General features: G+C 49.1%; 1 protein-coding gene across 3 annotated transcripts; it reads right to left on the reverse strand.

Moving 5' to 3' along the window:
* Window positions 1-771: 771 nt before the first annotated feature.
* LOC310694474 (uncharacterized protein) lies at window positions 772-24,547 on the reverse strand. 3 transcript variants are annotated; one of them, XM_083477530.1, is made up of 13 exons: window positions 23,546-24,544; window positions 19,766-19,962; window positions 17,848-17,936; window positions 17,033-17,085; window positions 16,650-16,839; window positions 16,251-16,387; window positions 12,560-12,637; window positions 9,150-9,258; window positions 6,243-7,231; window positions 5,137-5,299; window positions 4,354-4,521; window positions 3,282-3,438; window positions 1,295-2,438 (listed from the first exon to the last, which is right to left on the reverse strand). In XM_083477530.1, exons 1-12 carry the CDS (start codon window positions 23,744-23,746, stop codon window positions 3,296-3,298), a joined length of 2,517 nt encoding a protein of 838 aa, XP_083333656.1. In that variant the 5' UTR covers window positions 23,747-24,544; the 3' UTR covers window positions 1,295-2,438; window positions 3,282-3,295. The 3 variants fall into 3 exon arrangements, 2 of the variants coding, with proteins under 2 accessions (XP_083333656.1, XP_083333655.1); XM_083477529.1 differs by having other exon boundaries at window positions 16,650-16,842; XR_014519726.1 differs by lacking the exon at window positions 5,137-5,299 and having other exon boundaries at window positions 772-2,433; window positions 16,650-16,842; window positions 23,546-24,547.
* Between the last annotated feature and the right edge of the window lie 976 nt (window positions 24,548-25,523).

A 25,523-nucleotide genomic window follows, 5' to 3' on the forward strand; every position in this document is an offset into this window, starting at 1 on the left:
TAGCACCTTCAGCGTAGAGCTTCCATCATATGCTGAAGATACACCTCTTTACCCTGGCCATTAATTTCAGCAAGTCTACTCCTGAGTTGGGCTAGCTCTGGATACAACCCCATGTTTTGGATCTGCCCTTTCCCTGCCACCGCAAATTATTTTAACTACCGTATTTTTCGCCCCATAGGGCGCACCGGCCCATAGGGCGCACCTAGTTTTTTGGGGGGGAAATAAAGAAAAAACCCCGACCCCAGCTCCCAGAACAGGCTGCTATCCGCAAGCCGTGGGAGAGCTGTGCGACTTTGCGCAGCTCTCCCACGGCTAGCGGAGAGTTGCACGAAGCCTGAAGCCTGGGGCGTGCTGATCTGCGAAGTCGCGCAGCTCTCCCACGGCTTGCAGATAGCTTCCTGAAGCCTGGAGAGCGAGAGGGGTCGGTGCGCACCAACCCCCCTCGCTCTCCAGGCTTCAGCGAAAGCCTGCATTCGCCCCATAGGACGCACATACATTTCCCCTTCATTTTTGGAGGGGAAAAAGTGCGTCCTATAGGGCGAAAAATACGGTAATTTTAATCTTGTTGTTATCCTGGGACCTTATGGACAAGGGTGGGTAAGAAATCCAGTAATTATTATCATCTTGTTATTAATAAAAAGCTGTAGATTCTCACCCCTCCCACAAACATATAAATATCTCCCCTTCTGAAACCTGTGTTTGTGTGTAATATTTATGTACAGTATAGTGATTCTATACAGTATAGTGATTCACAACCTTGATGGCAGAAAGTGAGGAGGAATTAAAGAACCTTTTAATGAGGGTGACAGAGCGCAAAATATAGTCTGAAACTCAACATCAAAAAAACGAAGATCATGGCCACTGGGCCCATCACCTCCTGGCAAATAGAAGGGGAAGAAATGGAGGCAGTGAGAGATTTTACTTTCTTGGGCTCCGTGATCACTGCAGATGGTGACAGCAGTCACGAAATTAAAAGACGCCTGCTTCTTGGGAGAAAAGCAATGACAAACCTAGACAGCATCTTAAAAAGCAGAGACATCACCTTGCCAACAAAGGTCCGTATAGTTAAAGCTATGGTTTTCCCAGTAGTGAGGTAGGGAAGTGAGAGCTGGACCATAAAGAAGGCTGGTTGCCGAAAAATTGATGCTTTTGAATTATGGTGCTGGAGGAGACTCTTGAGAGTCCCATGGACTGCAAGAAGATCAAACCTCTCCATTCTTAAGGGAATCAGCCCTGAGTGCTCACTGGAAGGAGGACAGATCGTGAAGCTGAGGCTCCAAATACTTTGGCCACCTCATGAGAAGAGAAGACTCCCTGGAAAAGCCCCTGATGTTGGGAAAGATGGAGGGCCCAAGGAGAAGGGGACATCAGAGGACGAGATGGTTGGACAGTGTTCTCGAAGCTACCAGCATGAGTCTGACAAAACTGTGGGAGGCAGTGGAAGACAGGAGTGCCTGGCGTGCTCTGGTCCATGGGGTCACGAAGAGTCGGATATAACTAAACAACAACAAATAGTGATTCTGCTTAGGATGGCTTTGTTCTTTGCCTGTTGAGTATCTTCAGAATCCTTACCCTTTTTTTGCACTTGGCTTTGGGGGCAAACACCATCCTGGCCGTCTCAAGTGGCAAACGCTCCTGGCTTGCCAGCATCCACACAGCATGTATGTGCAAGCTCATCACATGCGGTTATCTGAAAAACTGGTTGCAGGCAGCTGTGCTGCTCCGTGTTGATTTTGCCACATCTTCCATCATTCGCATTGCTCCAATAACAAAACAAAACCCCCCGCTTTTAAACAGTACGATTCTCCTGGCAAGGCAGTTTATTGCTGATCGGAAAGCAGCAACAGCCCCTGCTCTCCCAGGTGAAAAAAAATAAATGTGGAGGGCAGGAAACCAACTGCAGCCATGTGTTCCATCCTCTTTGCTACTGGTTACTCACTCGGAGCTATGGAGTCTGTGATTGGCTGTCAAATAGGAATGGCCACTGTGGAAAGATGGTCTCCTCCAATGATAGGTGAGGGGTGGTATAAATCCAGGAGGGATGATTGCGCCTTTTCTGCTAGTCTCTTCCAGTGGATGCTCCCCAAATACTCTTCCTCATTTCCAAAAAGTCCTCTGGGTATCAGAAGGATGCAGGAGAGGGAGGGTGGGGGCGGGGGGAGGATGAAAAGACTGAAAATACTTCCCCCCCTTCGGCTTAGAATGCCTGTAAGGAACATCATCTTTTCAGAAATTGACAGAGCGTGGCAGCCAGGGAAGCGAAAAGGAGACTCTAGTGCACAGTGGCAGAGATCATCAGCCCATCTCCTTTCAGATCAGGAACCAAGGAAGCCTCTGCGGGGTTTCCCACAGAGACACACGTCTTTTGGTGGCTGGTGCAGAAATGTTGGCACAGGTGGAAAAGGCCAGGTGCAATACGGAGAGAATGATAACCTGTGCTGAGACAATGGGGGGGGGGTAGGGAGGAAAGGGGAGGGAAATGTTACACATCTCATACTAAAAGAGGGAGGAAGTTGCATTGCCAGTATGCAGTGAGGGAGAAGACTTGGGACTGTCTGCTCAGATTGGCAGTTTTATCTCCAGGGTTTTGTCTTCTCCATCAATTGCTACCTGAGACCCTTTTAAATTGGATGTGCCTGGCATGCTCAACCACTGAGCTATCATTTCTTTCCCTTCCACCCCACTCTGTTTTCACTTGAACAGAATGCTTAATGGGTCTAACAGCGGGGGGGACGGGACCGGGACCCCCATCATCAACTGACATTACAGACAAAGGAGCCATCAGTTTGTGCATTTTAAATTAAACAGGTAAGTTAATGTGTAAGCCCTCCAAACATCCAAATAGGCATCCACATGAAATTGAAATATGGCATATGCTCAAATGTAGACAGGACAGCAAGGTCCTCAGACAATCATAATACTGTGTAGGGTTGGAAGGGACACCTAGTGCGGGAATCACAGCTAGAGAAACGCTGACAGGTGGCCACCTGAACTCTGTTTGGAAACCTCCTGTGAAGGAGAACTGGTTGTGGTCCTGTCCTCTGGAGCAGCAGAAAGCAAGCTTGCTCCAACTTCCATGTGACAGCCCTTTAGATATTTGAAGATGGTAACAGACGGTCGATATTTATCCTACTAGGGGTTGCAAAATCCTTTTTATTGTGTGTGTGTGTTCTCCTGCCACTAATCCCCATATGGCAGGCATATAATTTATTATTGCATTAAAATGCAAACAGGACTTGCACACCCGGCTCAGAACTGCACCTGACACCAGGATCTCTCACCTGCGAGGCTGTTCTCAGACGCCTGTCCCTTCCTCTGCCTCAGGGGAATCCTCTTCTGGTTCTGCTCGCGGGGCCAGCTGGGCAACAGGGGCACTTCCCAAAATGCCCCGGCGGAGAACATATGGGCAAGAGGGACCAGATGGGATGTCAGCAAAACCTGCGGCGGAGAAACAAGGCCAGATCTGCTAAAGTGGACACAGTGGTGGGGATGTCCTTTCTGCTATGTCTTCAAGTTGAAAAGAATCTCCTTTCACCTGAAAGGTTTGCATGCAAACTATCGTATGCATCCCCCCCTAAAATAGCACCATCCCATGCTCTTCAATGCACTTTCCCGTTAAACAAACATTTTATATACATTCTAACCGTATTTCTGGCTGCATTTTTGTTCTGCTCCATTCATTACGTCATACTTGTGGCGCCAGCTAGGCTCGGCTCCCAGTGCAGTGGAACCGGTTGTGCTGCCTTAAATCCGCCTCTGATTTAAAGCACTTATACTGTTTTAACAGCTACGGGCTCCCCCAAAGAATGATGGGAGCTGTTGCTTGTTAAGGGTGCTGAGAACTATTAGGAGACCACTAACTCCCCTCACAAAGCTGCCATTCTCAGAGTGGTGTAACAATCCATTTCTCTTCACTGGGAACTCTCAGAATTCTGGCTCTGTGAGGGAAATAGAGAGGCCTAAAAAAGCTCTCAGCACTCTTAGCTACAGTTCCCATGATTCTGTGCGGGGAGCCATGGCTGTTTAAAGTGGCATCATAGGGCTTTAAATGTGGTGTAATTGGGCCAGTCTGCTACAAAAAGCCTCCTCCAACCCTCCTCAAAGGGCCAATGGCAGTTCAGAACAGGACTTTGGAGCAGATGCCCAGGGCCTCACTGAGCAGATAAACAAGGGGGCCCCTCCGAGAGTAGCCAGGCTTGCTGCTAACCTTGTTTAAAGTTATATATATATATCCATCAAAAAAGGATTTCCACTGTAAGCCCATTAAGTCCAGACTCTAAACTCACCTCATGGCACCATTGATGGCCTTGTGGTGCTTCCTTTTTCTCTTTCCCTCCCCAATTTCCCACATACCTTTCATGACCACCTCAGGGAGCCCGTAGGGTTCATACTGAGTGTCATCAAAGGCCACAGAGACACGTTCCCTGCGCCGATGGCCGCACTCTGATCCCTCAGTTTGGGTCTGGGCATTTCGTCGGCTCCCCTGAGACAAGGGCTCTCTCTTCTGGGAAGCTTCAGGAACTGCAAGACACAGAGACCTTGCATTAGGGTCCATATACACCAGATATTTAAAGCACCCTACCCAACCGTCCTGGGAGTTGTAGTTTGCCCCTCGCAGTTACAGTTCCCAGCACCCTTAGCAAACTGGGGTTATTGGGGCAGCTGTGTGCTCTAAATGTAAGGTGTGCTTGCAACCTAAGGACAGTGCGATGACAAAAGAAGAGATGTCCGGTTTCTCCCATGACCTTCCTGTGCTAAAAGGAAAAACATTGCCATTTCAAAAAAAAAAAAAAGGAAAATATTTGGCTCCATGTTCCTCCAAGGAATCATGGGAAATGTAGTTTGTTATGGGTGCTGAGAGCTGAGAACCCTAGTCCCCTCACAGAGCCACGATTCCCAGAGTTCCCTGGAAAATACTCAGAGAACCGGAGCTCTGAGGGGAATAGTCTCTCAGCACCCTTAACAACAGGATTTTTTTGGGTGGGGGGGAGCCATGGCTATTTAAAGTGATATCATAGTGCTTTAAATGTATGCTGCAGATGATTTCCCAGTGCATGAAACAAGGTATTCCTCTTTTCTTCCTCAGTTGGATTCTCTCCCCCTATATTCTATGCCCACCCCACCCCACCCCCTTACCATCTGCAGTCTCAGCTGCTTCTCTGCCGTTTCCCGAGCCAGCCAGTCCCAAGGGGCCAGTGGTGTCCTCCTCTCCTCTTTTCTGGTGCCAGGCCTCCCAGGTAGCCAGCTCCTTGCGCAGGACCCGGTTTTCCTGCTGAAGCTGGGCAAGAGAGGCCTCCAGCTGCAGACAGAGAGTCACCCATGAAAACAGACACCGCTAAGAGCTCGCCCACACTTCCGCTTGCCCCCTGCTTGATTTGCACTTTCTAGACATGGGTCAGAGCCTTTCCCAGGGAAAACCCAAGCTTTCGTGCTAAATTGGAGCAAACATCAATCCAGAGAAAACCAGAATTGCAGCTTGCTCTGACTGAGAGCCTAAGAGCTATTTTTCCTAGGGGAAAGCAGTGCAACAAGTTGGATAGCCTGAGCCCTAATCTCAAAAGGCTGCTTACAAGAGATCAGTCCAGACACCGGGCAATAGGAATTTTGTGCTTAGCACCCCCTTCCCCACCCCCACCCCCCAATATATATACAGTGGTGCCCCGCAAGACGAATGCCTCGCAAGACGGAAAACCCGCTAGACGAAAGGGTTTTCCGTTTTGGAGGTGCTTCGCAAAACGAATTTCCTATGGGCTTGCTTCACAAGACGACAATGCCTTGCGAGTTCCTGCGGGGTTCCCCCCCTTTTTCTAAGCCGCTAAGCCGCTTATCAGCTGATCCGATCAGCAGATAAGCCGCTAAAAGCCGCTAATAGCGCTAATCCGCTAATCCGTCAATGGGCTTGCTTCGCAAGACGAAAAAACCGCTAGACGAAGAGAATCACAGAACGGATTCTTTTCGTCTTGCGAGGCACCACTGTATATATATTCAAAATGTCATCACTCTCTCTTTCTTTAAATAGTGTAAGCCTCGGATCTGGCTTCTTTTCCTTCTCCCTCCGAATTCCTTTTCCTTTTGTGCAGTGTCTTTTATATTGCAAACCACAGGCAGGGACCGATAGCATCAATGACCTTTGTAAGCTGGTCCAGGGGCCTTTTGTTTTGGCGGAAGAGTGGGACAAAGATGCTTTCAACAATTAAAATCCATAAAAGATTCCTAGCACGCCTCGAGGAGAGTAAACTTACTTGTTCCTGGACTCCCGGCTGCACCGGCTTCTCTTCGGGCAGACGTCCTGCTAGACCAAAATCCGCAATGCTCAACATGTCTCCCTGCAGCTGGGCCGACACCAGAGGGACCTCTGAGGTCTCGCTGCCTCCGCGCACCTCCAAGGTGTTTGCGGGGCTTTCTGCACGGTGCCCCTCCGCCTCCCTCTGCCCCAGCAGAGCCCGCAGCCTCTGGCCCTCGGCGTCGGCCATTTCCAAGGCTTTCTTGGTCTCCTCCAGCTCTTGGCGGAGGCTCCTCATCAACTGCTCCTTCTCCTCGGCGTCCGCCAGCAGCTCCTCCACGTGGCGGCTCTGGGTCTCCATGGCTCGCGCCAACCGCTCCGTCTGCCTCCCCAGCGTGGCCTGCAGGACCTGGAGTTTCTCCTGGGCCAAGATGGCTTGGGCTTCGGCTTGGGCCTTGCCAGAGGCCAAGTCCAAGAGGTCCTCCTGCAAACCTTCTACGTTCCCCTCCGGGTCAGGGGTCCTGCCTCCTTGGCCCTCTGCCTCAGTTTCCCTGTGAGCCTGCCATGTGGCTGGCGCATCTTCTCCTGTTCCAGACGTCTCTACGTCCGAGGTCAGCTGCTTCCCCAGATCTGCCGCAGCCCTGGGCTCAACTGCCCCTCCATCCTCCTCAACCTCTTCTGCCACAACCTCTTCTGCCACAGAGACTTCCCCACCAGCCGCCATCACCGAGGCCTGTCCTTTGCTCCTGGGGGCCTGGCAAACCCCATGGATCTCTGGGGAGCCCTTTGTCTTTTGCCAGGCCGCCGCTCCCACCATTGAACCCAACTGCCTCTCCTGGGCCCAGGCCCGGCTTTTCTCTTGCTGCCAGCAAGCCTCAAGGAGGGTTTTGCGTTGGCTCTCTGAAGCATCCAGGCGCCGCCGCAACGTCAAAACCTCGTTTCTGAGGGCCTGTAGTTCCTCCCGGCCCCGCTCCGTACTCTGGGCCCGGGAGCTCGGGGAGGGAAAGCCTGAGGAAAGAGATGGCAGAGAAGAGAAAGCCTGAGAACAGTGATATTTTGTAGTTAAAAGAGATAAAATCACAATTTCGCACTGTGGTGGTCATTCAGGTCTTAGATTTTAAGTGCACACTTCCAAAGCATCATGGGAATCATAGTTTGCCCCTGTACGGAGCTGTGGTTCCTAGCACCCATAACAAACTACAGTTCCCAGGGTTGGGGGGGGGGAGCTGCGTGCTTCAAATGTGCTTTGAAAGAAGCCCCAGTTAAAACAAAAATTGAACTGCACATGGCAGATTGCTAGTGCTGGTGGGTGTGTGGAGAGAAAAAGCAGCAAGCAAAATTTCAGTGGGTCTACTCTGAGGTAACGGTCATATATAGCAGAATCTGATTGAGGTGTGCCTAAATCAGGATCTGGAGGCAAAAATATTACGTTCTACCATTCTGTGTATAAATCTTGCTTGCAATGCTCCCTTGTATTAAAAAAAAATATTATGGGTTGGGGAGGAATTCAACATAGTGCTAAGGAGATCACTCTGTCAGCAAAAGCATTTCGGCTTGCCTGGTGGAAGGATCTGCTCTCTCCCCCCCATACACCATTGGGGGGGTCTCCCAACCCCCCCAAAGATTTGGGGGACATGGGGGGCAGAGGAGGGAGCCAATGGGGGAGAGCCCCACTGCACTAGTGAAAGTTCTTGTGCAAGCTTTCACTAGTGGGACACATTCATTGAATCCAGCCCCATATATTTCTTTTACAGAAATGTACAATTTAAAAAAATCCTCCATTCTCCAATTCTTTACACCTGGACAACAGAAAAAATTGATTTAATTAGAGTTCCTGAAAGTTAAAATGCAAACTTCTGAATATGAATGCACAACATTTCAATTCCATATTTTTTATTACTAGGCATTACACTTATAAATAGCCACACAGACACGGCACTCACCTCTGACACTGTCCATCAAAAGAAAAAAATATTTCTGTTCCTCCCCACTCAGGAGGAGTTCAAACACAGTTAGTGGGGGAACCAGTTCACCGGTTTGTCATCCATTAACTAAGTAGCCTTAAATCATCCAAATTTAGGATTGAGGTTACAGCCCTAGTTTAAAGGGCTACTGCTCCTTTAGAACCAGTACATAAAATCTGGAGCAGGAGTGTGGTGCAGTGGTTAGGGTGTTGGACTAGGACCTGGGAGGCCAGGGTTCAAATCCCCCCACCCAGTAATGAAAGCTCACTCCGTCATCTGGGGGGTAGGGGCTGTCACAGTCTCTCAGTCTAGCCTAACTCACAGAGTTGTTGTGAATATGAAATGGGGAGTGAGAAGAACCACGAACTCTTGAGCTCTTAGGAGAAAAAACTGGAGTATAACTATAACCAGGAATGAACACATAAAAGAAAAGCACAGTTAACAGAGTTTTAAAGAAAAATAAAAACCTTCTTGCTTTATTAACCTGCAAACGTGTTCCCTTGGTAGCAAGGGATTACCCTACAACTGAAAAATGCCATAATACAGTAAGCAAAATAGGGTGGAATCCAAATAAGTTCTGCTTGTAGTAAACTTTATTTAAATGAATAGCCATATCTATTAATTTCAACGGTCTACTCTGAGTAGGACAATGGATAAAACCCATACACCTACATGAAAGCTACATATCATACAAAATATAATTATTCCATATATATATATATATATATATATATATATATATATATATATATATACCATAAAGGTATGCAATATATGAAATACTATACATAACATACAAAATATAATTACAATATGCACATTTCTATAGAACCATGACCAGGGATAAATATAACAAGGACTGAAGGCTCGCGATTCTTGCAAAAAGAAAAACAAAAGCAGACTGCTCTTTATATCACTGCCATCTAACACAAACACACACAAAAACATGTGCAGAGTCTCACCTTTCAATTTGGTGTGAGCTCCCCTTTTCTCAACTGGCTGCTCCAAGCGGGAGGAGCTTATGCTACGACGGCTGCCACTAGAGGGCACCTTCTCTGTCCCAAGCAGGCCCTGTTTTGAAAGTGGGCGTTAAGAGCAGAGAGGTCAGGGCACAAGGCAGAATGCCAGTTTCCCCACCCATGTCTGTCCAACGGCTGCCTCGATACCCCCACTGCAAAAGAGAAAGTTGGCAAAAGAAAGGAGTCTGGGTTGTTGTTTTCTTGGAGACTATTATTCTGGTCCACCCATTTTTTTCTGGTCGTGGCCTTTTCCTTTGTTGCAAATATTGTGGCAGGAGAGCTGAGTTAAAACAACTCAAAGAGCACTTTATTAATTTTATGGTAAAATGCCATTCCAATAAAACCTGCAGACTGTTGTTCCATACTTACATTAGACACATGTAAGGAAAAAATTGAAACGGTTAAATCGGCTATGATTAAATGGGCACAGGACGTTGGTCATAACATTATGTTTGCTGACTGGGAACAGTTGTGGACCACGGGTATGAAATTCACGGCATGTAATGCCCTTAGAGAGAATATTATGAAAATGATTTATAGGTGGTACATGACACCAGTCAAGCTTGCAAAAATTTACCACTTGCCCGATAATAAATGTTGGAAGTGCAAAGAAACTGAGGGTACATTCTTTCACCTTTGGTGGACGTGCCCAAGGATTAAGGCTTTCTGGGAAATGATATATAATGAATTGAAAAAGGTATTCAAATATACCTTCCTGAAGAAACCAGAGGCCTTTCTCCTGGGCATTGTCGGCCAATTGGTGTTAAAGAAGGATAGAACTTTCTTTATGTACGCAACAGCAGCAGCAAGATTACTCATCGCGAAATATTGGAAGACACAGGAGCTACCCACACTGGAAGACTGGCAGATGAAGGTTATGGACTACATGGAATTGGCAGAGATGACCGGCAGAATCCGTGACCAGGGAGAAGAGTCGGTGGAGGAAGATTGGAAGAAGTTTAAAGATTACCTGCAGAAGCACTGTAAAATTAAGGAATGTTGAAATGACGTTTGATTGAAAATAAGTGGTACTGGTAAAGAGATGCTTAAGAAAATGTAAATAGGGAATGATAATTGGAAATGGATATTTATAATAATAGGTTAGTACATGGAGTAAGGATAAAATGCTAGAGGGTAAGGATTTGCTGAATTTAATATTTGAACTGGAATACAAAATGGGAGGTGTGAGGAGGTCAAGAAACTAGTGAAGAAAATATAAGATTTGAAAATATTAATTCATTTTTAGCTTTGTTTTGTGGCTTTTTCTCCTCTTTTTACTCTCCATTTTTTCTTTTTTCTTTCTTTCTATCTTTCTTCTATCAACTGTTTTTCTACTGTGTATTTTTATTTGTCTTGTTTTTGTAGTTTAAATGTTTAAACGTTTAAATGTTGGATTTTGTTTTTATTGTTTGTGAAATATTAATAAACATCATTTTAAAATAAAAAAATAAAAAATAAAAATAAAGGAAAAAATTGAATGCGGACACTGTCAAATCACTGAACCATTTAATACACTGTTAAGCGGGTGGCACTGTGGTCTAAACCACAGAGCCTAGGACTTGCCAATCAGAAGGTCAGTGGTTCGAATCCCTGCGACGGGGTGAGTTCCCGTTGCTCCGTCCCTGCTCCTGCCAACCTAGCAGTTCGAAAGCACGTCAAAGTGCAAGTGGATAATTAGGTACCACTCTGGCGGGAAGGTAAACGGCGTTTCCATGTGCTGCTCTGGTTCGCCAGAAGTGGCTTAGTCATGCTGGCCACATGACCCGGAAGCTGTACGCCGGCTCCCTTGGCCAGTAAAGCGAGATGAGCGCCACAACCCCAGTCGGCCATGACTGGACCCTAATGGCCAGGGGTCCCTTTACCTTTTTAAGGCTTCAGCTATTCATGACTCTCTATAAGGAAGCACGAGTGTCTGCAGGTCTGACATTAACCGCATTCTCTTTACCTAACTCCAACTCTGCACAGGCCTCAATGGTCAGTGCAAAGGCTTCTGGGATTGCTAGGCGCTGTTTTCGCACCATTTCTGCCATTTCCGCACTCTTTTAGGGCCACCCTTGCCCCTTTCTGTGCCACTTCCAGGTCTGCAGCGATGTGCCCATGCGCAGTTGCCTGTGCCTTGAATGCATGTAAATGGGGAGTTGCCAGCACATTTTTTAAAAATTCAAAAACGTGGAGAAGCAGCAGTTCAGTGGCAGAACACCTGCTCTGCATGCAGAAGGTTCCTGCTTCAATCGCAGTTTAAAGAGGTCTTAAAGGGAATTCTCTCTGCCAGAGGACCTTAGACAGCCACTGCCAGGAACTTAAAAAGAGAGACAAGAGTGTGAAACCGCCAAGTCGTAACTTATCCAGGAGCCCATCTAGAACAGCAGGATTCGAGCACAAGAGACTCTCTCTTCTTGTGGTTTCCAGCAACTGGTATTCAGAAGCACCCCAGCTGTAGAGACAGATCAGTATCCTGCTACAAGTCTCCATTAACTTAGTGACATTTCAGTGACGGCGTCATCATCAATCGCGGCTGAGTCCCAGTGCTCTTTTTGCACCCATGGATTCTTTGTACTGCAGTTCTGCCTGAGCTCCATGTTTGAAAGCAGCCGGTAGCACATGCGTATGGTTTACATTATGTACTGTATTATATTATATTGTTATGAGTTTGGGGGAGGAGGGAAAAGGCTCTGTGCAACACCTTTCTAACCCCTGGATCCAGCAAGCGTTAAAACATAAGCCAGGCTAGCTGCCTGTGTTGAGTAGGACTGCCATACGCCTGGATTTTCAAAGGCGGAATTGACGTCCAGGGGGAATTTCCAAAATGTGGTGCTGGATTTTAGACAAGTCAATCGAAAAATTGTAGGGTTTTGTTTTTGTTTTTGTAAAAGTGCTCAACAACTTCCAGGGTGTCCTGGTCTTTACTTTTGAAATATGGCACCCCTGGTGTTGAGGCGATAGCCTGGGAGATGGGCCATTAAGGAAAACAAAGGAAAGTGGCTCTGTGCAAGACAGCAAACTCATGGTTAGTTAGAAGAAGGACGAAGCCAGAGTTAGAGTTTGGTCACAGTGATGTGACCTGGAAGTAAAGCAGCAAGCCAGAGCGAGTTTGAGAGCCTCACTCAGATTTCTGCTTGAATCCAAGGCTGCAGCTATGAGAGAAGCAAGACCCTATTGGAGTGTAAATGCTGTAAAACCCTCCACTGTAGGCTCGGATTGTATATATATATGGAAATAAACCATCTATCATAAGGACACCACGGTCTCCGCTGTGCCTCATTTCCAAAAACAAACATGAATCCTGAAACTCCTGAAACATTCAGAGATTGGGGGGGGGGGGGTGCAACAATATGTTAGGAAGATTAGCCCACCTTTTGCTGGTGCCTGCTTTGGCGCAGGTCTCCCACATCCACTGACGGCCGCCTCCCTCTGCTTTCCAGGGAGCTGCTCTGGAACAGAAGAAAAAGAAAGGAACTCCAATCCATTAGAGGGAGGCAATAAATGTCAACTGTTGCGCCACCACTTGAAACGTCCTCACCTGAGCAATAGCCCAGTGGCCATTGGAAGAGAAGGATGCTGAAATTAATGGGCCATTGGTCTGATCCAGCAGCCAGACTCTTAAGTTATTAAGAGGGAAGAGCACCCTATGTGTTATTGTATTATGGGCTACGCTACAGCCATGAGGAGAAAGGCAGAGATGTCTAGGCCCCAAATCTACACATCTATCTATCCACTCTGTTGCCAGGCAGTTGAAGAATTATCACAATTCAAGGGCACAGCACAGGACCATTTTGAGGAGAGCGAGGAGCAAGGCTGGTGAGGGGTGTCCTCTGGGAGGGGGCCTGGGCTGGGGAAAGCCATGAGGACCACATAGGGAGGCCTGGAGGTCCCACACTCCCTAGCCAGCCAAAGAGGCAGGAACTGTGAAGCTCTGCTGGTTCCCCTGGTGTTGCAGCCAATGGAGAGGCTGGATCAGACCGCTCTGCATAAAAGTGCCTGTATTCGTCCCCCGCCCCCTGCAACCTCCAGCACTGCCAAGACTCCCTTGACCTGTTCCCGAGAAGAAGCTTGTAAAAAGGCACTCGGCTGATGAGCCGCAGCCTTGTAAAACTCTCCACCTGCAGATTGGGGGCCGGCTGGGAGGGGGGGGTGATGGGAAACATTGGCTGCTACCTTCAGTAGCGTTTCCTGCGAAGAAACACAGGCGATAATTAATGGTGCTAATAATTGCGCCCAGCCAACCAACAAGGACACGGGGCCTCGTAAAACATGTCAGGCGGTGCATGAGGAAGGGGGGGGATACCCAACGAGCAAAGTTGCTTCGTCATGGTTTTGTGCAGAGCTGAGGCCAGGATTTAGGGGGTGGTTGTGGATCCCCTTTCTCTCTCTCACCAACAGTAGCTGGTGCCCATTAGAACCGGTAGGGCAGAAGGCAGGGAGCCCACCAGTAGGTGGCGCCAGAGCCAATGGCAGGCAGAGCCAACTAAAGCTAGTTTGGTCCCCATCCACCTTCCTGCTGAGTTCTACAAGGGGCAATGCTGAGACCAAAGAAGAGGAAGCTGGCAGGCAGGGCCACCACCTGGACTGGCCGTAAGAAAGGCAGGCAGGTGGGGGCTGCTTGAGGGCAGGCCGAGGTCGGTGGGGCCGTTCCCCATTTGCCCTGATGGACCAGAACTTCATGATGTGGGTTTGTTTATCTTTTTACAAGGCAGGGGATGCCTCATTTAAAAGAGAGTGGGCTGGTTTGGGAATCATTTCCATCCTTTCCTTTTGCAAATTCATAATTACAGTTCTCCCATGCTACCCCAGCGAGGGGCAATAGATGCACCCTATCTGCGGCGGTGGGGGCGGGGAGCTAACACTTTGCAGGCAAGCCTCTTTATGAAAAGCAGGTGGTGGAGCTCAAAGCCCCTCCACCAAGCTGGAAGCCTGTGCTGGGCCCAGGGGTTAACCCAAGCAACGCAGTCCAGGTCCTGTCCCGAATCCAAGGAGTCTGCAAGGAGTCAGTCCGACAGGGCCAAGGCAGGAAACCAGGCTAGGTCAGGCGCAGGGTCTCAGGCAGGTTCTAGCAAGCAGCAATGTTGCTCCCGCAACCTGGGGCAGGGTCCAACAGCCTTTTATCTTTGTTGGGGTAACAGCCGGTCCTGATCCCCCGGCGACTCACCTCCCTGTCTTGCCCGAAGTCAAGCACTCCTGCAAGTACTCAGATCTCTCCTTCTCTCAGACCTTAGTCTCAGCAGCTCAGGAGATGTCAGTGGGTTACTAGACCCAGAGGCCGCCTCAGCCTCTCTTAATCCAAATGGTAGTGGAGCAGCTGTAAGTGATGGCCCAGCTGAAGGAAACGCGGCAATCCCCTCCAGCGCCGAGGGCCTTCTGGCGGTTCCCTCATTGCGAGAAGCAAAGCTACAGGAGGGCCTTCTCGGTAGTGGCACCCGCCCTGTGGAACGCCCTTCCAGCAGATGTCAAAGCGATAAACAACTACCTGACATTCAGAAGACATCTTAAGGCATCCCTGTTTAGGGAAGTTTTTAACGTGTGATATTTTACTGTATTTTTGGTTTCTATGGAAGCCGCCCAGAGTGGCTGGGGAGACCCAGCCAGATGGGCGGGGTATAAATAATAAATTATTATTATTATTATTATTATTATTATTATTATTATTATTATTATTTGGAGCCAGGGCAGGCTCAGGCCTCTGACTAGGCCCAGCTGGTGCTTGTTGCAGGAGAACCTGTGCAGGCTGGGGCTCTTCAGGATCAGGCCCCAGACTTGGTTCAGATGATGCCTGAGGCAAAGGATCCGGTGCGGCCTGAGACTCCTCTGGTTCCGAGTCCGAGCCCCAGTCCCAGGCCATCACAAAGCCTGAACTCCTAACTGTCACGGGACAGGCAGGTAGGGGCACAGGAGCTGTTTAGGAATTGAAGAGTCAAAGTAGGGAGGGCAAGGCCTGGATTCAAATCAGCCCAGATCCCCACTCAACCATTACAGCTCTTGGATGCGGCTGCTAGAGCAAGAATTGCAATCTCTCTTCCTCTATTTGGAATATTAACAGCCCTCCTCACAGGGTTGCTTGTGGAGACAAATGAGGCCATTACGGTGAGGCACATGCCCCCCGCACAGTTAAAAAGCGAAATTAACAGCGCCCCTCGGAGAGGACAAGAGGATGCCTTCTCGCTTTTGGAACCATGCAGGTTTAATGTCTTTATGTACCCCTCCCACAAAAAGCTCTGCCTAATAATAGTATTTCTTAAAAGGAGCCATGCAGATGTGTGCATAAATTTGGTTGGGATTAGATACTTATAAGGACGTGGGTGGCGCTGTGGGTTAAACCACAGAGCCTAGGACTTGGCAATCAGAAGGTTGGCAGTTCAAATCCGCGCGACGGGGTGAGCTCCTGTTGCTCGGTCCCTGCTCCTGCCAACCTAGCAGTTTGAAAGCACGTCAAAGTGCAAGTAGATAAATAGGTACTGCTCCGGCGGGAAGGGAAACGGTGTTTCCGTGTGCTGCTCTGGTTCGCCAGAAGCGGCTTAGTCATGCTGGCCACATGACCCGGAAGCTTTACGCCGGCTCCCTCGGCCAATAAAGCGAGATGAGCGCCACAACCCCAGAGTCGGTCACGACTGGACCTAATGGTCAGGGGTCCCTTTACCTTTACCTAGATACTTATAGGCTGCAATCACCCACCTCCTGCCCTTTCTCCCACTGCTGCCCTCTCTGTGTGGATGTGGCAAATTTGGCCTTCCAGTTTGTTCCACAATATGGCCCTACCAGGGTCTCACCAAAATGTATGAGTTTGCTGCTAGCCTGGTTTTGCAAGACCCAGAGGTTTGGTCAACCGGGTGACAGTAGCATAGACCCCTCAACACCAGAGGTTTGGTCAAGCAGGCCACCATGGCATAGACAAAGGCTGGCACTAGAGCTGTGTACTCAGCCTTAAGTCATCCTTAAGTTGGAAGGGATCCTGATGGTCATCTAGTCCAACCCCCTGCAGTGCAGAAAGCTTTTGCCCAATGTGGGGCTCGAACCCGTGATCCTGAAATTTAGAGTCTCATGCCTACTCACCTCCGTCTGGCCGCCTCGCTGCTTCTTCCACTGAGCCAGCTCAGCTCGGATCAGCTCCAGCTGCCCCTGCAAATTCCACAGTTCCCTTTCCTTTTCCTGCATCCGGGTTTCTGCTTTGCCAAGAGCGAGTCTCAACTCTGAATGGCAGAGGAGGGGAAAGGCATTGGTGGGGGAACCATTTCCACCCTGAGGGCCACATTCCCTTCCGAGGGCCGTGTGGTGGGCGGGGCCAGTCTAAAGTGGGTGGAGCAATGGTGCAAAGGCTGCGTTTGCATGGTAAGCCTCACACATTCCCAGCAAGGCCAGGGAGAATTGCCAGGTCCGGGGAGAGTTCTGAGGGCCGGGCGGAATTCTGAGGGCCGCATGGTTTTAAAAAACCTACAGACCACGTTCCGATACCTTGATTTTCTTTCTCGAGCCTCTCTCCCATGGATGCCAGTTCTGATGCCATCGCCTGGGCCCCGTCGCCATTCTCTGTAGGGATGGGGCTCCCGGGTGGGGCACTGGGACAAGCCGCTTCTTGCTGCCAGGAGGCGGTGGGGCTCTCCTTCCCGCAGGGGCCTCCGACGGCAGGGCTGCTGTCCTGAATCTGCTGGAAAGGAGTAAGAAAAAGTCTCATGGTCCAAGACCAGCTTTAAAAGTAGCCTCTGCCAATCTGATGCCTTTCAGGTGTCCTAGACTACAAGTCCCATTGGATTCAACCAGCGCTGGCTAATGGGAGCTGGAGTCCTAAAGCCTGGAGGGCACCAGCTGTTCCAAAGCCACATTAAAGCAATACTCACACTTGCTCCGGCTGCAAGGGTCCTGCTAAGCTCTGCTTTGGCCTCGATGCCACCTAGAGAAAAGAGGGAGAACTGGTTGCCCCGGGAACCAATTTGGGCCTGCAGATTGAATAAAGCCTACCTGTGGTAGTAGGTTACCGTATTTTTCGCTCTATAAGATGCACCAGACCATAAGACGCACCTAGTTTTTGGAGGAGGAAAAGAAGAAAAGAAATATTCTGAATCCCAGAAGCCAGAACAGCAAGAGGGATCGCTGCACAGTGAAAGCAGCGATCCCTCTTGCTGTTCTGGCTTCTGGGATAGCTGCACAGCCTGCATTCGCTCCATAAGACACACACACATTTCCCCTTACTTTTTAGGAGGGAAAAAGTGAGTCTTATAGAGCAAAAAATACGGTATATAGACACGAGCAAAACCACTCTGCTGTGGGCTACCGCCCCATCTCCAAGCCACCAGAGTTTTGATTTTCCTCTTCCCTCCATGTCCCTCTTCCCTTGTGTGTCGTATTTTGTCTTGTTTTCAGATTGTAAGCCTGTGGGCCGGGACGGCCCTTGTGGGAGCCTTTTTGGATAAAGAGTGGGGGTACAAATGCCCTAAATAAATCTAAATCCCTCAACTGACAACCCCTCCTTTTCCCTCACCCCCCTCCACGAAGTCACAGACTCTGCCTTGACTCTTTCCCGTGACTCTTCAGCCGCTAATTCCACCTCCATCTGGCAAAGCCTCTAATCCCCGGACGTAGGAAGAGGCGCCTCTTGCTCGCTGGCTTGGCCTAAGAGGACCCTGTGCCCTTTCCTCATCTTCCGGCTTCTTACCTTCGGCCCACGGCGTGGAGGAACCCCAGCGGGGGGGCAGGAGGGCCAAGTTGGACTGCGACTGCAGCTTGTCCAGTTCGATTTGGCACCTGGAGAGAGGCAGAGGGAAGGAAACAGGAGAAAGGAGATCCTCCACAGTCATAGGCAGTGTACCTGTGTGTACCAGTCTGCAGCGAGATCCTGTACCTGGGGGACTTTTTACTCCAGCCAATGGAATGGACCAGTTTTTTAAAAAAAATGTTTCATGGGGTGTTCCAAATAAAGAACTCATCCAGGAAAATAGAATTTAAGAAGTTTGAATCTGTTGACCTAACGTATTTTGTTTAGGAGCTTTATATGACCCCAAAATATGTTGGAATTTGGCTCCAGGTAGCAAAGCATCCCCTCAAAAACTCAGACCCTCCAAGTACTGTATCCCTATTTCCAGGGACAGTCCCAGATTTACAAAAGCCATCCCGGTTTCTGATTTAATCCTGGAATGTCCTGCTTTTCCTTAGGACAGGGGTCTGCAACCTTTAAGACAAAAAGAGCCACTTGGACCCGTTTCCGAAGAAAAAACAACAACTGGGAGCCGCAAAACCATTGCGACATTTAAAACAAATATATCTGTGGAGCCACGATCTGACAGCGGGTGGGAAGGTGACGTCGGGAGGGTGCGTGACTAACGCACGCACCGCCCCCATGCGACGTCACAGCCAGTACAGCGCCCGCCACAGTGAGGAGTGTCGGGGCGCACAATGCGCCTCCTCCCCTCGCTAGTATCCGCCCCGGAGCCGCGGCAAAGGTGTAAAAGAGCCACATGCGGATCCGGAGCCGCGGGTTGCAGACCCCTGCCTTAGGACATCCCTATTTTCATAGAGAAATGTTGGAGGTTATGGAGTTATCCGACCCCCGAGCCATCTGAAAGTAGCCCTGGATAGGGAAGTTTTTAAATGTTTAAATGTGTTTTTATATATGTCGAAAGCCACTCAGAGTGGCTGGGGCAATACAGTCAGATGGGTGGGGTATAAATAGTATGATGATGATGATGGAATAGGACATCACTACTTTCATCGGAGAAATTTTGGAGGGTATAAACTCTCCATCAGGCTTTATGTTTTGTCCTTGACAAAGAAGCCACCTGGAGTGACCAGGGCAACTGAATCAGATGGGTGGGGTATCAATCAATGAATAAATGAATGAATGGAGGTTTTGTGGTAGTCACCAGCTTGGAGGGTTTAAAAAGAGGATTAGACAAACCCATTGCTATCACTGGGTACTAGCCGCAATGGCTATGCCGCTGTTGGGAGACGTATACCTCCAATTCCCAGTTGGCAGGAATCACAAGTGTGGAAGGTTGCTGTTGTGCTCAGGTCGTGCTTGCAGACTTCCTGGAGGTGTCTAGTTGGCCACTGTTGAGAACAGGATGCCGGGCTACATGTTTTCTATTTTTACCCCACCCACCCTGATCCATAATTCAAGAGGTTAACATTATCCTACCTTACAGGGTTGTTGTAAGACTTACTGAGCGAATGTAGACAGAGCATTTTGCATGCTCCAAATGCCAGCTTTTATTAGCAAAGGAAGCTCAGAGATATTGCTACCTGCACAGATTTATGGAAATCAAACTAAACTGCATATATCTGCTGACTGTGCTATAATTTCGTCTGCTCCTGTAAGCACCAGGCACAGCAAACAGCCGTCTAGGACCCTGAAGCCCTGTCCTTTCATCAAGCATTGCGGCCCCCCTTCCTTCATGGCCTTCAGGTCTAGAAACTTGTTTTGCTATTTTAAAAGTTGTTCCTAGGATCTCTGCATGTGGCTACTGAATTCTGCTTCCACCTGACAAGTCTGCAAACCTGTGGGGCACAGACTGCTGCTTTCATCTCTGCCCTTGTGACGCCAACCCCACCAACCCCACAAATCCCAGCTACTGTACCTACGCAGCTCTTCTTCCAGTTCCGTTTGGCGTCTGGTCGCCTGAGCGAGCTGAGCCTCCAGGCAGCTCAGCTGGGCTTCTTTGGCTTGCAGCTCCTGCGCCAACCGCTGACGGCTACGCTCCACTTGCTCACAGGCCTCGGCCAGACTCCGGTTCTCCTGAGAGAGAAGGGCCCACGAGGCCCGTTCGTCTTCGTGCTGCAAAGAACAGCGAGAGATGAGCCGCATTAAAACAAAACCAAAAGAACGCAGTGTGGTTTGTGTCCACGGAATCATAGAATTGTAGAGCTGGAAGGGACCCAAGGGACATCTAGTCCAGCCCCCGCCAATGGAGGAATCACAGCTCCAATCCAGCCTTGCTCACAGGAGACCTGTCAAAATGAATGAAAATGCGTCACCCAATTTCAGTTCAGTGAAAACTCTGTTGGATGCAAACCAATGTTGGTTATACATCAGGGATGTGGCCCTCCAGGGCTCTCTATCTGGCCCTCAAGAATCTTTCTGGGCCACATACCCATCCTTTGCACACACACAGAGCTTGTTTTTGCCTGCCTGGAATGTGCCCTTGAACTCTGATCGTGCCTCTTGCTTCTCTGGCTGGAGCACAGAAAGGTGTTAGGGTTGTATGTAATACTTGCATTCCTTGCTCCACCCACTTTTGTCTAGGGCCCCACCCACAATTAGCATGCGGCCCTCAGAAGGTTGGCCGGAAGGGAATGTGGACCTCGGACCAAAAAAAGTTCCCCACTTCTGCTGCACATCCTGCCTATATACTGTAGTGATATTCCTTGCTCCAAAATGTGATTCCGCTGGGTACATTCTGAACACTCCACACTAAAAAAATCAAGTTTCATGACCCATATAAAAATACTGCATTGTTTCACCTGGTTTATTGCACTTCCAGTTCTTTTTCCCAGCTTGCAGTCTGGTTTTTTATTTGCCAAGAAAGCACACAGATTATACACATATTCCTGAGTTTTTCTCCAGTATCACGAGAGCTAGAAGCTTGCTTTTTGATAAATTTCAAAAACTTAAGAGTCATACCCTCCTTTTTTTGCTGACTACAAATCTCCAGTTAGCCATGGATCAGCGAATTGGCCTGGGTTTAATCCTCTACCCCTGAGCTATGGGGCAATAACCACACTGGCCTACCTTGCAGGATCCGTATGAGGACTCTGAGCTAGTACATGCACCATAAATTGAACGTATGGGAACAGCAATACATAAGTGCTAGGCAGAATAAGAGCCAAGACGGCATATTGGTTAATGCAGCTGTCGGCAACTGGTGCCCTCCACAGGTTGTTGGAGTACAGCTCCCATCAGTTCTGCCCGGGGCTGATGGGAGTTTTAGTCCAACAACCTCTGGAAGGCACCAAGTTGACAAAAGCTGGGTTAATGGTATAAGTTTCGCATTTGGTTCAAATATCAGCTCACTCATAGCTCACAAGAGATTAGAAGCAAATTATTTCTTAGCCTCAGCACCCGAGCAGTCTTGAAGGTGGCTTGCTCAGTTGCTGGCTATTGATAGGTAACCTCGCAAGTGCCCTTTGTCTTTAAACAGAACAGAGGAGCATCCTCTTTTGACTGACCCAGAAACTCCAGCGGGTGCAGAATGCCACGGCGAGACTCCTTATGAGGTCTTCGCTGCGAGATCATATCCATCCGGTACTATACCAGCTGCACTGGCTCCCGGTGGAGTACAGGATCAGGTTTAAGGTGCTGGTTTTAACCTTTAAAGCCCTATACGGCCTAGGACCCTCGTACCTACGGGACCGCCTCTCCTGGTATGTCCCACAGAGAAATTTACGGTCTGCAAATAAAAACACCCTAAAGATCCCAGGCCACAGAGAGGTTAGGTTGGCCTCAACTAGAGCCAGGGCTTTCTCGGCCGCAGCTCCAATCTGGTGGAACGCTCTGTCACAAGAGACTAGGGCCCTGCAGGACCTGACATCCTTCCGCAGGGCCTGCAAGACAGAGCTGTTCCACCAGGCCCTTTGTCAGGGCGCAGCCTGACCTCCTCCTCTGGCAATCTGCACAAAATCTTGCTTGATGGTTGCCATTAATTTGATTTTAATTTGATTTAATTAATTTTATAATGAATGTTTTAGAATGTTGGACCATTTTGATTGCTGTTAGCTGCCCTGAGCCCAGCTTCGGCTGGGGAGGGCGGGATATAAATAAAATTTATTATTATTATTATTATTTAAACTAGGACACATGGTCACCCTGGGCTAGGAACTCTATGCAGTGTGTCTGCAGTGAACGGGGAGGAGAATAATGATGTTCTACCTTACAGGGTTGTTGTAAGGATAGCTCTGAAGCACACGCAAAAAGCACTGTATAAGTTCCATGACCCAGGCGCTCAAACAAATAAACTGCGTACATTTGAAAGTTTTCAGGGATGGGGAATTTTATTTTATTTTCAGATCGAGGGCCACAAAAACCCTTACACACACACACGTTCCTCTATCTTCCAGCCACACAAGCGAGAGGCATTGTCGGTCTTCAAGGTCACATGCCAGCCAGGAGAAAAAAAAGGAGGACCAATGAGTTGGTGGAGCTGAGTGTATCATAAAGCCTGATTCCTGAAAGCCAGAGGAAGATGCCTGAGGGCCTCATCTGGCCCGCAGGTCTAAGGTTCCCCACCTCTGGATTAATGCAAAGTGTTGGTGCTGACCTTTCAAGCCCTAAATGGCCTCGGTCCTGTATACCTGAAGGAGCGTCTCCACCCCCATTGTTCAGCCCAGACACTGAGGTCCAGCTCTAAGGGCCTTCTGGAGGTTTCCTCACTGCAAGAAGGGAAGTTACAGGGAACCAGGCAGAGGGCCTTCTCAGTAGTGGCACCTCCCCTGTGGAAGACCCTCCCACCAGGTGTCAAGGAAATAAACAACTACACGACTTTCTGAAGACATTTGAAGGCAGCCCTGTACAGTGGTACCTTGGTTTACGAACTTAATCTGTTCTTAAACCAAAGTGTTCTTAATCCAAGGCGTGCTTTCCCATACCAGCGGGGGACTCAATTTACAGATGGAACACACTCAACAGGAAGCGGAACATGTTCTGCTTCCAAGGCAAAGTTCACAAACCAAAACACCTACTTCCGAGTTTGCAGCATTCTTAATCCAAGTTGTTCATAAACTAAGCTGTTCTTAAACCAAGGTCCCACTGTATTAGGAAGTTTTTAATGTTTGATGTTTTGTTGTGTTCTTTTATACTCTGTTGGAAGCCACCCAGGGTGGCTGGGGCAATCTAGTCAGACAGGCGGGGTACAAGTAATAAATTTGGAGAGTATAAATACCCTCCAAAATTTTCTGGTGAAAATTGGGATGTCCTGTTCCATAATAATAATAATAATTTTACCTCAGTCATCTGAATGGGTTGCCTCAGCCCCTCTGGGGGGCAGCTTCCAACATATATAAAAACATAATAAAACATTGAACGTTAAAAAACTTCCCTATACTTCAGCCTTCAGATGTCTTTTAAAGGTTGTATAGTTACTTATCTCCTTGGCTCGGTGGCCGAATAACTGCACACCGTCCAACATTTCTCCATCCTAAGGGAAAGCGGGACATTCTGGGTTCAAATCAGAAACCGGGACGGCTTCTGTAAATCCGGGATTGTCCCTTAAGAATAGGGACACTTGGGGGGTCTGCATTATTCTTATTATAATAAATGGAGCCCCAAACCGGAACCACAGAAACCCCTTGCATGGCGGAGGTGCCCAGAGGATGGGAGACTCCTGCCAGGTACAAGCTCCCTGCCCCACGGCCCCTGCAATTACCTTCTGCCTCTGTTTGTGCATCATGGCCTCCAGGGTGTCCAGCTGCACCTGTTTCTGCTGCCGTTCCTTCTGCAGGCGCTCCAGCCGCTGCTCCACCTCGGCGATGGCCCGCAAGGCCCGGGACGGCAGCCCCACCTTCCATTCCTCGCCCGGCCAGCTCATGGTACTCTCTAGAGGTGCTCCTGTCCGGGCCCGGCTCATGAAAGGCTTCCGTTTCTCCCCCCAACCAGGTCTCTCTCTCTCTGGCCTCCCAAGGACAGATTGGTGGGATTAAAAAGCCAGCCAGGGCTTACAGCGGCGTCATGCAGAGGATCTGCCAGGATACTTTCCTGTGCAGCCGGCCGGGCAGGAGCAGGTCAGCCTACGCCCAAGGCTGGAGGGCATGGCAAAGACCCCCTAGTTTCAAAAAGCAGCAGCCAAATTTCAGGGCTTCCACTAAACTCTAATCGCCACCTACTCTGGGGAAAGGAGTTTAAACTGGTCTCAGGGTAGGGGAATTAAGAGCACACAGTCGGGCGATTTTAATTTTCCCGCTGGGCCCGACCTCCGCCTTCCCCGCCATTCTAAAAATTTAATCCTCCTGATTTTTCCAGCTTGCCCTGCTTAACATTCTCGTGCAATCTCATGCAATTTACTCCTCCCTTCTAGGAGCGTGCAAAAATGAGGAAGATCAAGATGGGCATCAAATGTTCTTTTAAAAAAACACACTCAGCAGAGGGGCATTAAACCTCCACTCAAAAAAATAAAAAAGAGGCCCTCAACTGTCTGTGTAAAGAATTAAGGCTACTAAACTCCGCCTCCTGCTTCAACAGGCTTCATCCATGAGCTCCCAAGCCCCGCCTCCTGCACATTAGGGGTGGAGTTTCAAGCCCTACAGCGGCCTTCAATCAGAGTTTAAGCGGCCCATACATTGATGCGTTTATATTATGGTGCTGGAGGAGAGCCTTGAGAGTCCCATGGACTGCAAGAAGATCAAACCTCTCCATTCTTAAGGAAATCAGCCCTGAGTGCTCACTGAAGGTCAGATCCTGAAGCTGAGACTCCAGTACTTTGGCCACCTCATGAGAAGAGAAGACTCCCTGGAAAAGACTCTGATGTTGGGAAAGATGGAGGGCACAAGGAGAAGGGGACGACAGAGGACGAGATGGTTGGACTGTGTTCTCGAAGCTACATGAGTTTGACCAAACTGCGGGAGGCAGCGGAAGACAGGAGTGCCTGGCATGCTCTGGTCCATGGGGTCACGAAGAGTCAGACACGACTAAACAACTAAACAACAGCAACACATCACTTTACAGTGGCTTTCCCTCTGTTTGATTCAGGTGTGGATTGCAGTGGAAGTTGCTTCATTCGAGTGAACTCCTTCCTAACTTTTTACAACCAGTCTTCAGGGTGGCCTTGTTTGCCAGCTTCCTCCTTAGTCTCGGTGTTGCCCCTTGTGGAACTCAGCAGGGAGAACGAGGACAAAACTAGCATAGTTGGTTGTCATTGGCTCTGGCTCCACCTAGTGGTGGGCTCCCTGCCTTCCGCCCTACCAGCCACCATTGGCAAACTGTGCCTCCTGGATGCCATTACGGTGTGTGTTGAGTGAGGGTTGTCTTCCAAAAGCAGTGAACAGGGGTTGTAGCTCCACTCTCTCTACTTGAGTCCAAACAGGAAGAGGAGAAGGCAGTCAGTGATCTGCGGGCCCAGGACTGTTCCTGGCAGTTTTTGCTTTCATTGGAAGCACAGTCTGTTTCGCCAAAGATTTAAAACAAGACCTCCCCTACTGGTACACAAGGCTATTTCCCCAAAGCCACACCCACCTGCCACACTCCTGAAGTCGTGCAGTGTCAGGTGTCGGGCAGGTAGAGGTGCAGCTGCAGAAAGTAGGTCTGAAAGCGCCCCATGTATCAACTGGTGTGGGGGGAGTTCAATCCTGCTCAGTTCAGGTGCCCCATTGAGTTGCCTAGGCTGGCATGCCTGAATCCTGCAGGAAGCA

Source organism: Podarcis liolepis (assembly GCF_965112155.1).
Source record: "Podarcis liolepis genome assembly, chromosome: 15".
NCBI classification, from domain to species: Eukaryota; Metazoa; Chordata; class Lepidosauria; order Squamata; family Lacertidae; genus Podarcis; species Podarcis liolepis.

What these genes read in the sequence shown, in the direction of transcription:
- LOC310694474 (XM_083477529.1), bottom strand. Translation starts at nt 23,746, where the DNA reads ATGAGCCGGGCCCGGACAGGAGCACCTCTAGAGAGTACCATGAGCTGG. An exon ending in AGCTCACACCAAATTGAAAG is followed by an intron (nt 7,232 to 9,149) that starts GTGAGACTCTGC and finishes CTCTTTCCTCAG; the next exon opens with GCTTTCCCTCCCCGAGCTCC. An exon ending in AGCAGCTGAGACTGCAGATG is followed by an intron (nt 4,522 to 5,136) that starts GTAAGGGGGTGG and finishes TGTGTCTTGCAG; the next exon opens with TTCCTGAAGCTTCCCAGAAG.